At 40.5% G+C, this 14,363-nt stretch overlaps 1 protein-coding gene across 3 annotated transcripts in view; it reads left to right on the top strand.

Annotated features, from left to right (window-relative positions):
- The window catches only part of TBC1D9 (TBC1 domain family member 9), a 46,106-nt gene extending 36,659 nt beyond the window's left edge, over window positions 1-9,447 (top strand). Inside the window, exons 16-21 of one of the 3 annotated variants that reach the window (XM_057385492.1) lie at window positions 273-513; window positions 3,618-3,683; window positions 4,922-5,008; window positions 5,878-5,952; window positions 6,093-6,193; window positions 7,159-9,447. In XM_057385492.1, coding sequence (XP_057241475.1) covers window positions 273-513; window positions 3,618-3,683; window positions 4,922-5,008; window positions 5,878-5,952; window positions 6,093-6,193; window positions 7,159-7,881 — 1,293 coding nt within the window. In that variant the 3' untranslated portion in view covers window positions 7,882-9,447. The remainder of the gene's footprint in view (window positions 1-272; window positions 514-3,617; window positions 3,684-4,921; window positions 5,009-5,877; window positions 5,953-6,092; window positions 6,194-7,158) is intronic. The other 2 variants (XM_057385493.1, XM_057385494.1) reach the window with 2 other exon arrangements.
- The last annotated feature ends 4,916 nt before the right edge of the window (window positions 9,448-14,363 follow it).

The following is a 14,363-nucleotide window of genomic DNA, read 5'->3' as shown; positions in this document are numbered from 1 at the left end:
GGCCAAAACAGGTGTTTCATGTTTCATCTGCCTGGGAGGCAGAAAAAAGTTTTGCTTTTTTTTTTATAAAGGGATGTCTTTTTATGCTGGTTAGAGGCAAAACCTCTTCCAGAAGTGAAAGGGCTGGGTAAATTGAGATACATCTGTTACCTTGCATTGTTTTAAGAATGCATGTGAAAGAGTTGTTTGGATTTTTTTTTTTTTTTATCATGGAGAGCAATGAATTGTTTATAGAGGTGCTGATAATCTCGTGGTGTTTACCTTGTGTTCAGGCAGAGCACCTGACCAGCTGCTACTGGGGAGGAAACAGCAACGCCACGGAGCGGCACGACCCCAGCCTGCCTTACCTGGAGCAGTACCGCATTGACTTCGAGCAGTTCAAGGGCATGTTTGCCCTCCTCTTCCCCTGGGCCTGTGGAACTCACTCAGATGTATTGGCTGCCCGCTTGTTCAGGCTTCTGGATGAAAATGGAGACCTGCTCATCAACTTCCGTGAATTCGTCTCTGGGCTAAGTAAGTGGGATCCACAATACTTTGAAATAATGGGACAAACCAGTCACATTTGTTTYTGTTCAGCTCATTTTGTCGTGCCTGTGACAGTGGTTCCCTCTGGGCTTTAGGCTGGTCTGTAGGTGCATCTACATTAGCCAGTGATGTATCACACTGGGAAAAGAGCAGCACATGAACTACACATCCATTAGGATCTGAGTGTTTCCCTGGCTGCTAACTCCCAACACAAAAGTTAAGTGCAGCACGTGTGCTTAATGGTGTATGACTCCAGTCATAGTTACAGTGTGAGTTATTGCCTCTGTTACTTCTGAAATCAGTGACCAAGACTGCAGAAAGCAGGTTGGAACTCCCCTGAAAAGAGGAAAGAGGAGGTGCAGGTCTGACAAGGGAGGCTGAATATGTTTAGTCTTGAAGAAGCAAGATTTCAGGACATCAGTGTTAGTGATGCRAACCCCAGGATTAACATGAGGAAGAAAAGATGAGGCAGGAGCTGGCCACTCCTTTTTTGAATGTAGCAGGAATTGTTCACTCWAAGTGACCAACATCTTACTATCTATCATGTATTATTTCATGGCAACCTGGAATTCCCTCCAGCTCTACATTTTGATCCGTTTTGAGAGAGGAAAGGTTTCCCAGTCTGGCTTTCAGCAACTCTTTGTAAAAGTATTTTTGAGCTCCAAATGCAGCCTTGCATTAACACCTCTGTACAGCAGTGGTAGCACCTGTTCTCTTGTCAGTGCAAAATGCTGTGACAGTTAAACTGGCTCCACACCTTCCCTTCATACCACCCAAAAAATCCCAGTGCTTCCCATGATGCAGTGATGTGTGTTTGAGGTACTGTTTGCCAGGTAACACTCAATGGCCTTTTGAGGTCCCAGGAATTAACTGCTCTTCCTGTTTACAGGATGCTGCCAAAAACAATCAACCAGTCACTGACTGAGAGCATGTTTTGGAACCACTAATGAGTAAYAAGAACAAGGAYTGGTCTTGAGCACTGTGAGCAGAAATAAATGTAAAATGTGCAGATGTAGCTATAAGCCAACATGACTGAACTAAAATCTTAAATGGGCAAAGCAATCAAAAATGCTCATTCTGCTAACTCACATTTTTCAGGAACTAAGGCCAATGTGGTGTAATTTGGAAACTTTTTCTTTCCCCTAGAAAATAAGCCAACCATGCTGACCCCTTTTTTTGTTTAAGAAGCACATGAATGGTAGGAAGGACAACACAGTCAACAAAAGAACAATGGATCTGTTTGAGCACATTGCACCATGCCCCAGGACTTTTAATAATACCATTTCCTTTTCCTTGTCCCTAGAGCAAATGGCTCAGRAACCTCCTATTTCAGGTGTCTCCAGGGCTTCAGCTGAGCAAAGATGGAACAGCCTGATGTATTCTTTATGTTTACTCTGTGCCCTGTTACAATAATACAGTCAAAATAAGGGAGTGGTCTTGATTTGTTTGCCCAATGAGTTGTGCTGCTCAGAAGAGGTTTCCAGGCTTGGTTAGGAGCAGTTTGGGTTAGTCACTCCTGGCAAAGCTCCCCTGCACCCCTGTGCCTCATTGAACTGTAGCAGAATAGTTGTTGACTGCACATCCTGGTAAGCTACAGAGATTTCTACATAGGTTCAAAGGGGCCTTCTGCCTCCCATCAATTTTTTTTGCAATACTCCCTTCTCAGAGCATGCAGGTCTCCCGCTCCCCAGTGTTCTCCTTGTCACAGCCTCCTGCTGAAGTCAGCACCATAAAAACTGCATCTTGCAAAGGAGTGCCTGAGTGTACGTTCTTTTTTGTAAGCAGTTTTTTTCAACCATAGAACGCAGCAGGATATTCAAAAAGCAGAGTGTTAATCTTACCACTGCTCCAAGCCTTTCAGGAAGGATCAACTCCCTTGACCTGCTGGAAATGCTCTTCCTAATTCTGAGCAAAGAGGAAGGGGGTCTGCCATTAGGAAGCACACACAGATTGACCTGAAACAGTAACTATTGAGTGATTTCAGTTCTCTTCACATCTGGGGACAGAGAGGAATAAGCCTCTCTTGTTCCACACATGCCACYCTGTGCCCTGATTCCTATTTTAGTGACTGCTTCCCTGCAGTTCCCTGTTGGTGGAGGATGCAGAAGTGCAGCCATTCCATGCTTTGGGTGTTTCATGTTGCCTTTACCAGAAGAGAAAGCATGACCTGCATGGTGTGATACACCACATAGGAACATAATGAGGTTTTGTGCTTAAAAAGGACCATGTTAAAAGTAAAATGGCTAATGTAGAAGCACTGAACTCTTTGGCCTCACATCTGTATTTATTGGAGTGTTAAGCATTACAAGAGGCTGTGACTATTAGTACTTGCCACACCACACTTAATAGATTGCAAAGCAGAGATAAGTTGACACGGTCACCTATAAGGTAAAATAAATCTCTGCACAACTTAATTACTGAAGGTTAATTCATTTGTTTATCAATGGTGTATCACGACAAGTGAGATTTATGAAAAAATCTGATTATAGGATACTTCATTACTTTAACTACTATCCATTTAATTAATTGGAAGGAGGGGCTTCAATAGACCCCTTGGATTTCATACAGCTAATCGTAGTGTAGTCCAGAAAGGAATAGGGGATAATGTGGAAAAATCACTCGAAAGTATTGCCTGAAAATCAGTTTAACYCATGGCTAAGCTGTGATAAATGCTCTTTACTTGACTTTTTGGGGTTTTTTTGTAAATATCTTACTGCTCTGAGGCATGTGCTGTTGTTATTGGATACTCAGGTCAGAAAAGTTGAAGTCCACACAAAAAAGTCTTGTTAAGTTCCAGCTGGAGGCCTTTCTGAGTGATAATGCCATAACCATAGTTTGAGTGTTATGAAAGAGGCATTTAATGAAGATCCCAAGATTGAAGTATGAAGTTCAGGGTAGATTTGTCTCTCTTGCTATTTGTGCTGCAGAYCGTATGATCATAGAAGTCAAGTGACTGCCTTATGATTTCAAGCTGTAAAGGGGTACAGAACTTCCCAGCGTGAATGAAGCAGCTTCTAAACCAAAATATTACATCAGTAATAAACAATACAATTGCGTGGAATGCTGGGTAGTAATGTACTTCATTTGTTCAGGTGCAGCATGCCATGGAGATCTTACAGAGAAGCTGAAGCTGCTGTAYAAAATGCATGTTTTGCCTGGTAAGTAAATGATGTTAAAATAGCTCTTGTTTTGCTGAGAACAGGAATTTGGAACAGAGTTGTTTATGACTGGCTTTCTCAATTAAAAATTAATTTGTGGGAATTATTGTAGCTGTTTATGCAGCAGTAAAATAAGGGGGCTTCTTCTGTAACCAGACAGAGATTTGGAAAGTCTGAAAGCACCCTCACAAGCCCTCAATTGTTCCCTCCACAAACATTTATATGTCTCTTGCCTGTTAAGCTGGGGTTGGTGATATCCCCCAGRCATAAATCCARTGTTCTTCAGCATTTGTTACCATARTGCAGTCTATCTARGAGTTTGAAAATTAGGCCTGTTTGAAATGTTCCTGCATGTCCTGGCTCYTCGCTTCTTGTCSCCAGCCTTTCTTCTTGGYTTCCTCTCTGGGCTGACACAACTCTTTGCAGAGGGAAGCTCCAGATTGTTTCATAGCTATGTTTTCCAGGCAGTTGTGCAAACCTGGACTCARCTGAGTGAGATAGGCAGTTGAGGGTGGAGAGGGGATGAAAACGCCTCAAAACAGTTTTGAAAATGCTGTACTGGAACTGCATCCTCGCTGGCTTGTCACACACATGCCATGAAGAACCTACTGCTGTSCTCACTGAACCTGTGATTTAAGAGCATTTTAACTGCTTGGGTAGTTTAACTCTTGTGCACATTTACATGCTCTGGTAAACATTTCTAAAAGCTTTGAGAGGACATTCACCTTCATGTGCTTTGAACATGCATCCCTGATTGCTCCCTGCTGGTTTTCTGGGAGGCAGGCCTGAGTGATTTGCTAATTTAACTGAGAAAAAATACTTTAAATTTTTTTTTTAATTGAACTACTACAGAAAAGATGTGTTTCAAAGAATGCAGATTTTTGTATCTGGGAACTGGTAAGCTCATACTAAATGATGGCAGAGGGTTTCCAGCTAGGAAAGAGTTCACACTCTGCTTAGGACACACTGAGCTTTACAGAAGAAGGTAATGGATGTAGACATGGGAAGATGGGTAAGCCAGCATCTGAGAGCAAACAGCTCCTTGTGAGACAGTATTGTGTATTGGGAAGAAGGCAATTCAGCTCCACTTGTTCATCTCCTGTGAGTTAAAAGGAGGTGATTCCTAGCCCTAATTTTACTTCTAGAAATCAGCATTCTTAATGTATCAATGGAAACATCTTTCAGTTTTTAACTAAAGGGTGGAATTTTTAATGAAAGAATATTACTGTGTTGCTTAGATCCGTCCCCTGAGCAAGAAGAGCCAGACTCAGCTTTTGAAGCCACTCAGTATTTTTTTGAGGACATCACACCAGACTGTACACATGGTAAGCATCTTTTGTCTCGGTCATGACAAGATGAGGTGATGTATTTCAATCAACATGTCTTTTTAGAGAGCTGCTTTTTAATTGGATTAAATGTGTAAGCAAAATATTCTTTGTAAAAAGAAGTATGAAGCATCTGAATATGTGTTGATATTGTTAGAGGTGTGGGCAGATGTCCACTGAGAGCTCCCCTAAATTGTTTAATACACAAGTACTTGCAGCATAATGCCATCAGTGTGTTATTCTCCACAAAATTACTTCCACTATAAGAATAAACAGATTGGCTTTCAAGATGTGTTTGAATCAGAACTTAAAACGTTCTAAAAAACTGAAAGCAAAAGGTACTTCAGAATGTAGTTCAGTGGTTTGAAATCTTTATGTGACCTAGTGAGAACCAGCATCTCATTGCTWCTGCCTTAAATGCCTTTCTTGAGATATTGGATGTGAAGTTTCTCTCTGATTCAAGAAATATATAACCTTCAGGTTGCAAGTGGGAGGACAGTTGTTTGAAAATACAGATAAGAGTTAATAAACTATAAATGGCAATTTTAAGTCCTGAGAGGCAAAAGAAGATGCACTAGTGTAATCACCAAACATATTGTGCTAGAAGTTATGTTGTGTTAGCACAGGCTAATCATTGTACTACACAAACAAAACCTGAGATGGTCCCAGCCTCCGTAGTGATGTTATAAATTAAATTGAATTTGTTGGCAGGTTTAAGAATAAGCAAAAATCGTCATTCATTCCTACTTTATTTTTTTGCATTTTTTGCAGTTGTAAACTTTTTATGATTTTGCACTGTACACATGAAAACAATGTCTGTATCTAAACCCACACTGATCTCTCTCTCCCCCTGCCCCTCCACTTCCTAGTTGTTGGCCTAGACAGCAGGAACAAACATGGAATAGATGATGGGTTTGTTACAGTGAGTCTGAAAACAGACAAAGGTATGCTTGGTGTCTCTGTGTGAGTTACATCTTTCATTTTGTGTAAAGATGCTCCTTTTGAAAATGGGAAAAAAAAGGTATTCATTTGAGGTTTCTTCATGGACTTTTTCCTCCATCTCTGGGTAATTTGTTGGCAATAGGCAAGAAGAGCTCACAAGAGAATCGAAATTATCTGAGAATGTGGAGCCAAGAGAATAAATCCAAAGCAAAAAACACAAAGGACTTGCCCAAACTGAATCAGGTACTTCTGCTGACACTTATTTTTCATTAACTTTAAACTTTCTTCACATATGTATCAATATTCAGTGCATTAACACTGAACAAAGATTTTATTTTGAGCAGATACTTCTTTACCAGAGCAGCACAGTCAGCTGATTGCAAAGCTCATTGTTTACAAAATACTGTAACTGGCATTCAGCTCCCAAAACATCCCAAAAAATGAGATAAACACAAATAGGAATAACATGTTATTTTGATCTCTAGACAAAGGGTGRTATGCACTGAATATCACCAGCTAGCTCTTAATGTCTAATAAGCATAAYCTGAAAGAAGTATTTTATGTTTTGTAATTTGTACTGCGAGTCTCATTCCCCTTATATCCCCAGCTGCTAAGGAAGAGAAGACCCATTGGGATAGCTGATTCCTCCAGAGCACACAGGGAAGGTTTATTCCCTGTAGAACAGTGATTCTTACTTAAGGTAGCCCTGAGCAAATCTCCTTCCTATTTAATTCATCGGTTTTGAATTTCAAGAGAGTTGTATCCAGCTAAGCTACCCGTGTCAGCTAAAGAGTGCTCCAGGTCTTACTTCATGTTTTGTTACTTCTCATCATTTTAGAAACCCTTAGTTMTGCTTAGCATCATTCCTACAAGAAAAACCACCAAAATGAATGCAGTGTCTCACTGCTCACCCTCTGTTGCCCTCCTGTGGCTGCAGAGARTTGTATTTGTGATATGATGGACAAAGAATCCAACAGTTTATTCTAAATACTTTTGACACAGGTCAATTTATTCCAAAATGTACATAACACATCTTAATGCCCAGTCACAGAAAATGCCTCCTACACTGCACCTGGGTTATTTCCAGTTTCCCTGTGCTCACATAAACTCTTGTGTCAAGCCTCAATCCCAGACTTTCCAAACTGATTTGGTAGATGTCAGCATGATTGTTTCCTGCTCTTGTTAATGTTTCTTCCTGCTGTGTTTAGGGGCAGTTCATAGAGCTGTGCAAGACAATGTACAACATGTTCAGCGAGGACCCCAACGAGCAGGACCTGTACCACGCCACGGCTGCCGTCACCAGCTTGCTCCTGGAGATCGGGGAGGTTGGGAAGCTCTTCAGCACACAGCCCCCCAGCGACACAGACAGCAGCAACAGCTGCAGCAAAGCCGTGCAGAGCGAGCTGTTCCASAAGAAGGAGCACCAGCAGTACCACCTGGAGCAGCACAAGGCGTTCCGGGGCGGCCTCGTGGCCAGCGAGGAGGAGGCTGCCTGCACCGACAGTGCCCTGGGCATGCAGATGGAAGACATTAAGCTGGAAGACTCTTCTCCCAGGGACAACGGAGCCTGTTCCTCCATGCTCATTTCCGACGATGACACGAAAGATGACAGCTCCATGTCCTCCTACTCGGTGCTGAGCGCAGGCTCGCACGAGGAGGAGAAGCTGCACTGCGAGGACATCGGGGAGGACACGGTCCTGGTGCGAAGCAACCACACCCCTGCCCTGCGCAGGAGCACCAGCATYGACAGGGACTGGGCCATCACCTTTGAACAGTTTTTAGCCTCCCTTTTGACTGAGCCAGCACTGGTCAGGTATTTTGACAAGCCTGTGTCCATGATGGCTAGGATTACCAATGCTAAAAACATCAGGATGAGGGGTAAACCCATCACCTCAGCCAGTGACTATGAAATCTCTACTATGTCGGGATAAAAGGCAGTCGGGTTTTTTTATTTTATTTTTTCTTTTTATTCTCTATTTATTAGTACCTGGCAGAGGCCCTGGTATTTTCAAAACATGGTTGTTTTCACTAATGTGAAAATGTTGGGGTGCAGACTTAACTATCTTCAAGTATAATCACTCTTTCTGTGGGAAATGTTACACAAATGCAAATTTTATTCAAAATACAGAAAAAAATAACGTTTGTCAGTGAAGTGTGTGTATTATTAATATTGCTGTCAGTATATAATGGTAAAGATTAGTTCTTAATTTCTAAATGTAAACTTAATGCCAATATTTATGTGCATTTTTAAAATAGACATATATAGAAATCTGATTCTTGGGGGAAAAAATTTACAAAATGGGAAGAACTTAAAATTTAAAGGGACACTGTCAACCTGAAAAGGACCTCAGGTGATAATAAGTTCCAGGCAACATCCTTGAAGCATCATTTTATTTCATATAATTTTTTCCAAAGAGGCTTTAAACATATGCTTTGATTTGATTTTTTTGAATTTATGAAAAACCACTTCAGTGACACCTGCCTGGCTTCTAACTTCCTCTGCCTGAGACTGGTATGCCCAAGTAAAAGAGAGAAGTCCATCCCAACCCTAGCTGGCACATCAGGCAAATRTGGATAAATGTCATGGTTTCTGCCCCTTTGCCTTTCCCTGGGTTCAGCAGAGAGAAAACCCTTTCCCAGCTGTGGCCACCAAAGAAAGATCTCCAGCATGATCCTGCCCAGGGCTGTATTCCCAACCAGTGGACTTGGCAGCTTTACTGGTGTGCTCCAAAGACAGTGTATGCAGGTCCCAGAACAGATTGGTAGAGTCTCTTTTCAAAATTTGAACTCTGTTTTTAAAAGTTAAAAAAAGAAATATATATATCTACTTCTAAGGCTGGATCTACAGCAAGTATAGCTTAGTTCTTAAAACTAACCTTTACCACCAACCTATTATATCCTTGTTAGATTAAGAAAATAAAAGTCTGTATTGCATAAGTCTTTATTTACTACAGTGTAAAGCAGCAGCAATGAAAAAGAATCTGCTAGATAATGTAACTGAATGTTTAAATCCTACTGAGAACACTGTCACTTTATATGAAATGAATAGTATCCTGTATCGACTTGCTGAATAATATGTTAAGATGAAAACTGGAGCACCTGCACTTTGAATCCTTGCTTTTTTTATACAGATATTCGGGATATTTTTTTTTTAATTTTGTTACCTGTTTTTTAATTCGTATTTGTTTGTTTCAGGATCATGCATACATGCCTAATCTTTATTTGCTGTTTTGAAAATATTTTCTGTAGAATACTGTTGATTTTTTTATACTCCTGTATAATACTGCATTCATGTAACTTGCAGATTTTTTTTTTTAGTACAAGCTATGTTTAATTCTTTTGTTTTGAAAGAATGCTTTTAAACTGTCAGATGAAGTGGTTTTTAACCACAAATAGGTAATGTGAACAAATAAAGTACACTCTGCACAGATTTGATTTTTAACTATTAAAGTCATGCTAGAGGGAAAATGAGGTGGTTGTGCTTTATTACACAAACTAATATGAGTATGTTTACATGTAACTATGCAAAAGCCTACAGTCTTTTTGCTGTGATTGTGGATTGGTTTACATAGGTATCAAATAATGATATTAATTTGAACTAAAATCACCATTTTGAAGACTGTGACTTTAAAATGCCAAGGCCAGAGTGGGGTGCTTTATTGTAGTGCCTGGCAGTGGAATAAGCTGTCATGGAAGTTTCAGCACTAAGAATTAACATCCTTAAGTGGACTAGACCTTTTTTAAGTTTGCAGAGCCCTAAAGTATTTCTGATTTAGGTAAAGTGAATTTAAGCCTATCAGCAAGCTTACACACACCCCTAGAGACACACAGAGCACAGCTCCAAAACATTTGAAGGGAGTGAACTGGATGGGTAAAAGGCTGAAAACTCGTGGGTTGAGATAAAGACAATTTAACAGGGAAAGTAAAAGCCACGCACACAAGGAAAGGAAAACAAGGAATGAATTCCTTGTGTCCCATGGGCAGGCAGGGGTTCAGCAATCTCCAGGAGAGCAGGGCCCCACCACTTGGGAAGGCAAACACCATCACTCTAAACCTTTCCCCTTCCTTCTTCTTCCCCCTCTTTATACACTGAGCACGATGTCCCATGGTCTGGAATGTCCCTTTGGTCAGTTKGGGTCACCTGTCCGGGCTGTGTCTCCTCCCAGGCACCCCCAGCCCCTCCCCAGCGTGGCAGCACCAAAAGCAGAAAAGGTCTCGGCTCTGTGTGAGCCCTGCTCAGCAATAACAAAACATCTCTGAGTTATCAACCTGTGCTCAGCACAAACCCAAAACACARCCCCATATCAGCTCCTGGGAAGGGAATTAACTCTACCCCAGCCAAAGCTGGCCCAATTTTAAATGCTGATTTACTCAAAGCTAAACCAGAAATTGGCCTGACAGCAAATAATAGCAAAACAAAAATGTGACAGTGACCATTACAATGGAAAATGGCTTGTAATAGAAAATTGTGATGTGCTAATATCAGCAGCATSGCTGTATGAAAGCAGCTTAGAGCTGGGAATACAAGCTGTGAAATGCAGTTTAGTCAGTCTTAACTGCAGTGCAAGATGTCCCTAATAAATGGGTGCAGATATCTCAAAGTATGTCACTTCAGAAGACAGTTGAACTATATTCTTCTCTTTCCTGTGGTATATCTCAGTTTAAGTTTCCTGAATAGCTGCTTGTTCATCCCATTTTCTAAAATAACCCATTTGCATAACTGACCAAACTGACATTTGGGGTTTGGAGGACTGGGATGTTCCCATAGTGCAGAGCCTGTTTTGTKCTTCTGTAGGAAAAAATCGCCACAYRTGAGATCTTGTGGTTCTCATGGAATGGCACTTTGGTACATTAATAGAAGTGGTTTTTTTCCAGATTCAGGAGGAGAAACAAAGGCTGCCTGACAGATACAAATAAGCTGAAAAAACATGCAAATTATTTAACATAGTTTGTATGAAGGCATGCCAGAAAATGGAGAGTTTGAAAAAAAAAACAACCATCAATACGAGGGTTGATCTTTTTTCCTCTATATTTGTTCTCCAGCTTTCAAATTTTGTTCCTGGACTTTTGCTCTCCTGAGCAAAAATTCTCCTGTTTTGAGTTACCCCTGAGGGTTAGCTTCCCAGTCCTTCAAATCAAATAATTGTTGTGGGGTTTTCTTGGGGGTTTTGATTGAGATTGTTTGGGGTTTTTTTTGTGTCGTGGATGTTTCTTTGGGACTTTGGGGTTTGGTTTTTTTTTGTTGGGTTGGTTTTATTTGGTTGGGTTTTTGTTGTTTGTTTTGTGTGTGCTTTGTTTTTAAAGCTTAAGACAGAGTTTCTTTTCAAGTGAGGATTTTAAAAGCAACTGTAATGAAGCAGTAACAAACCTCTACCACTTGCAGCAGAGTATGGCAGCCCATCTGCATAAGAGGCTCAATAACCAYGAACCTCAAAACAAGCTGAAGGCAAGTGGGGAAGACAGAGGGAAGAAAAAGGTAAGATAAAGCTTTCACTTATATCCCAGTGCAGGTGCATGAATTGAAAATTGTTACATTTTCTAGCAGGCCAAAAACACAAATGCTGACAGTATCTTGGAATAACCCGTTCTTTATTTGCTACCATTATAAACATCTCTATTACACAGACATCACAGTTTACATTATTGCTTTTATATTGTAAACAGGAATTCCTATTAGTTTGCAGTTATCTAAACACAGTGTGATAAGAAGAAACTGCCCACAAGCTGCCTTGGGCTGGGTTGGTTTTAATTCCCTAGAGAAAGACAGTATCTAGACTGGCACACCACCAGTCCAAAGATGGGTCACCATGGTACTACAGCAACACAAACAAGAATGACAGAAGGAAACCACAGGTCACATCTTCACCATACATCACTAGCAGTATTGTCAAGAACACTGACTGCTCAACTCCCACCTAACTAACTAAACACAAACTTTTTCATCATAATTCCTAAAACAAGGCTAAGTCATTTTTTTTGTGAAATTTTATTTAAACTAGGACGGAAAATCTGAAAAACCGATGAGGTTATGTGCATATGTTTAATTTTTGTTTTATTTCGTTTTTCAGAGACTGAAAATCCAAAACTATTTATGTGAGGTGTTTAAATTGGCCCCTTTTCCTACTGCCCTTTAGGACATATTACCCTATTCTTTACATGGCTGTATCAGATGACAGAAGCACAACCAGTTTAAAAACATTGTTTCTTTCTTCCTAAGCWGCACTGTCTTCAAACACTTTCCTGTTATTAGTTACTTCTGAAACAATGTGATTTCTTAGTCAAAACTAATTTAGATTTTACATTTGCTTGTGGTAAACTTCTCATCTTCAGATTAATTTGTTCATACAGTGGCACCATGTTTCAAGTATACACTAAACAACAAAAGTGGAGGTAGTTTGTTGAACACTTGCTACAGGAACAACATCAACAAATTTAGAGAACCACCTTGTTGTCTCTAGCTTTAAGTTTTTTTTTTTCTTAAAACACCATTGCATACAAGCTTTCACACAGTGAATGTTTTAAAGAGGCAGCAAGTTAGAAAACTAACAGCACTTGCAAGTTTTAGTAAGATATGTACTTTAAAACATGATGGGTTAATAAATAACTGAGTTTTTAAGACTTTTAGAATAACCTGTGAGCAATAAATTCTGATGTTAAAGATTATATCAACTTGCAGAAAAGTGGCCYACCTCCATTTCCAATCTTCCATAACCTTAGGATTGTCACCCTACAACACAGTTAGCAAAAAATACCATTGACTAGTGAAGCCTCGCTCTTGCCTTCTCTAAACACAATTTTACCCTTTTCCATACATTTTCCATCTACCACCATAATACAATCAGCCTACCAGTGGTGCAAACAGGGACACCCAGTACTAGTCTACACATAGTGATTGACTCTTAGAATTACCCAGCTAGTTGATCATACAAAACCACATGCAAATTCTAACTGTTTACTGGGAAAGTGCACTGGGGCCTAACTAAGCATTCACCTTAATTACTACATGCAAACCAACGTACTCCCATATGTCTCACTCATCTTAGGATGGTTGGGTTTACTTTTTCCCCTTGTATACTGCCACAGGCAACTTCCAGATCACCCATTTATTTAAGAAGGAAAAAACCTAGTAGAGATGCATCTTATTATAAGCTCAAACTACATTTGGCACTAAAACATCTCAGGTGTGTGGTAGGAATACTGAAACCCTATGGTTGGGCTTTGGAAGCCTCAGTAATAGTTAAATGTCTCAGTGAACAAGGAACCCAGAGAAAGCTTCAATGCAAAAGACAAGGGTGTAGATTACTTTTGCAACTGTTGCAAAATAAAAAAAATAAAGCTTGCAGACATAGCTCAGGTGAGCACCTAGAGGTGGCTCAAGCAATTTGGTAACTAGCTGGCAAGCAGCAGATGAAAACAAAGGATAGTGTCTCCTTTCCTGTTGCTGCCAAACACAATTGGGGTCACTTGTGAAATTCAAAAAGTCAGTTTCATGTTGCTTGCAAAGTGGCAGAAGCTATTAATGAAGACAATCTCCACAGAAGCTGAGGCTAGAAAGTAACCACTTGGCCACTGGAAAGGAGTCCACTTTCCTCTTCCTTCCTTGGATTATTGGCATGTCCAGTGCCTGCAAGGCTCAGAAAAACAGCTCTACCACTTTTCTGAATCCCAGAATGGTCTCCACAGGATCTCTTCGGTGGTGAGAATTCCGGGATCCAAGTACCTGGGACTAGTAAAAAAACTGGGCTTCCCATGGTCAGTTTGCATCTAATCTGGTCCATTCAGCTGCTCAGTTTACGAGCTGGGCCATAACCATAAATACTCTCCCTAYGAGCACCTTCACTGTGCTTTTCTTTTTTTTAATATTGACAGAACAGCATCAACCCAACACAGGTGAGACTGAACCTTTCCCCACCCTGCACCTGTTCAACTTRTTTGACTCTTGTCTGTACCTAAGGTATAAAAAGAGAACTTACACATGTACTACATAACCTGATCAGGGGCTGCCCCACAAGCMAGAGATGCCTAGGATTTAAGGGATCAAGAGCACAGGGGTGGATGCAGTGGAAAAGTCACCACTTACACCACACAGACTCACAGAATGACTGGGGTGGGAAGGCACCTCTGGGGACCATTAAGTCCAATCCCCTGCCCACAGCAGGGTCCCTCAAAGGGGGCTGCTTATGGCCATGTCCAGGTGGGTTTTGATGATATCCAAGAAATGCAGTCTTACATTTCATATTTCATACTTATGTAGTGTAATAACACTCACTACAAAAAGGGGGTTCTCTTTTTTTCTTTTTTTTTTCCTTCTCATGCTTTTATTCATTGTGTTCAAAGCTTATATTCTCCAGGAATCTCTTCTGGACTAGTCATTGACTAGAAATTTACTTTACCTGAGATGATTAAAAAAAAA

Source organism: Malurus melanocephalus, unplaced genomic scaffold, assembly GCF_030028575.1.
Source record: "Malurus melanocephalus ecotype Western Australia unplaced genomic scaffold, MMel_1.1 scaffold_833, whole genome shotgun sequence".
NCBI lineage: Eukaryota > Metazoa > Chordata > Aves > Passeriformes > Maluridae > Malurus > Malurus melanocephalus.
Note: the sequence above shows the minus strand (reverse complement) of the source record. Positions and strands in the feature narration are given on the sequence as shown.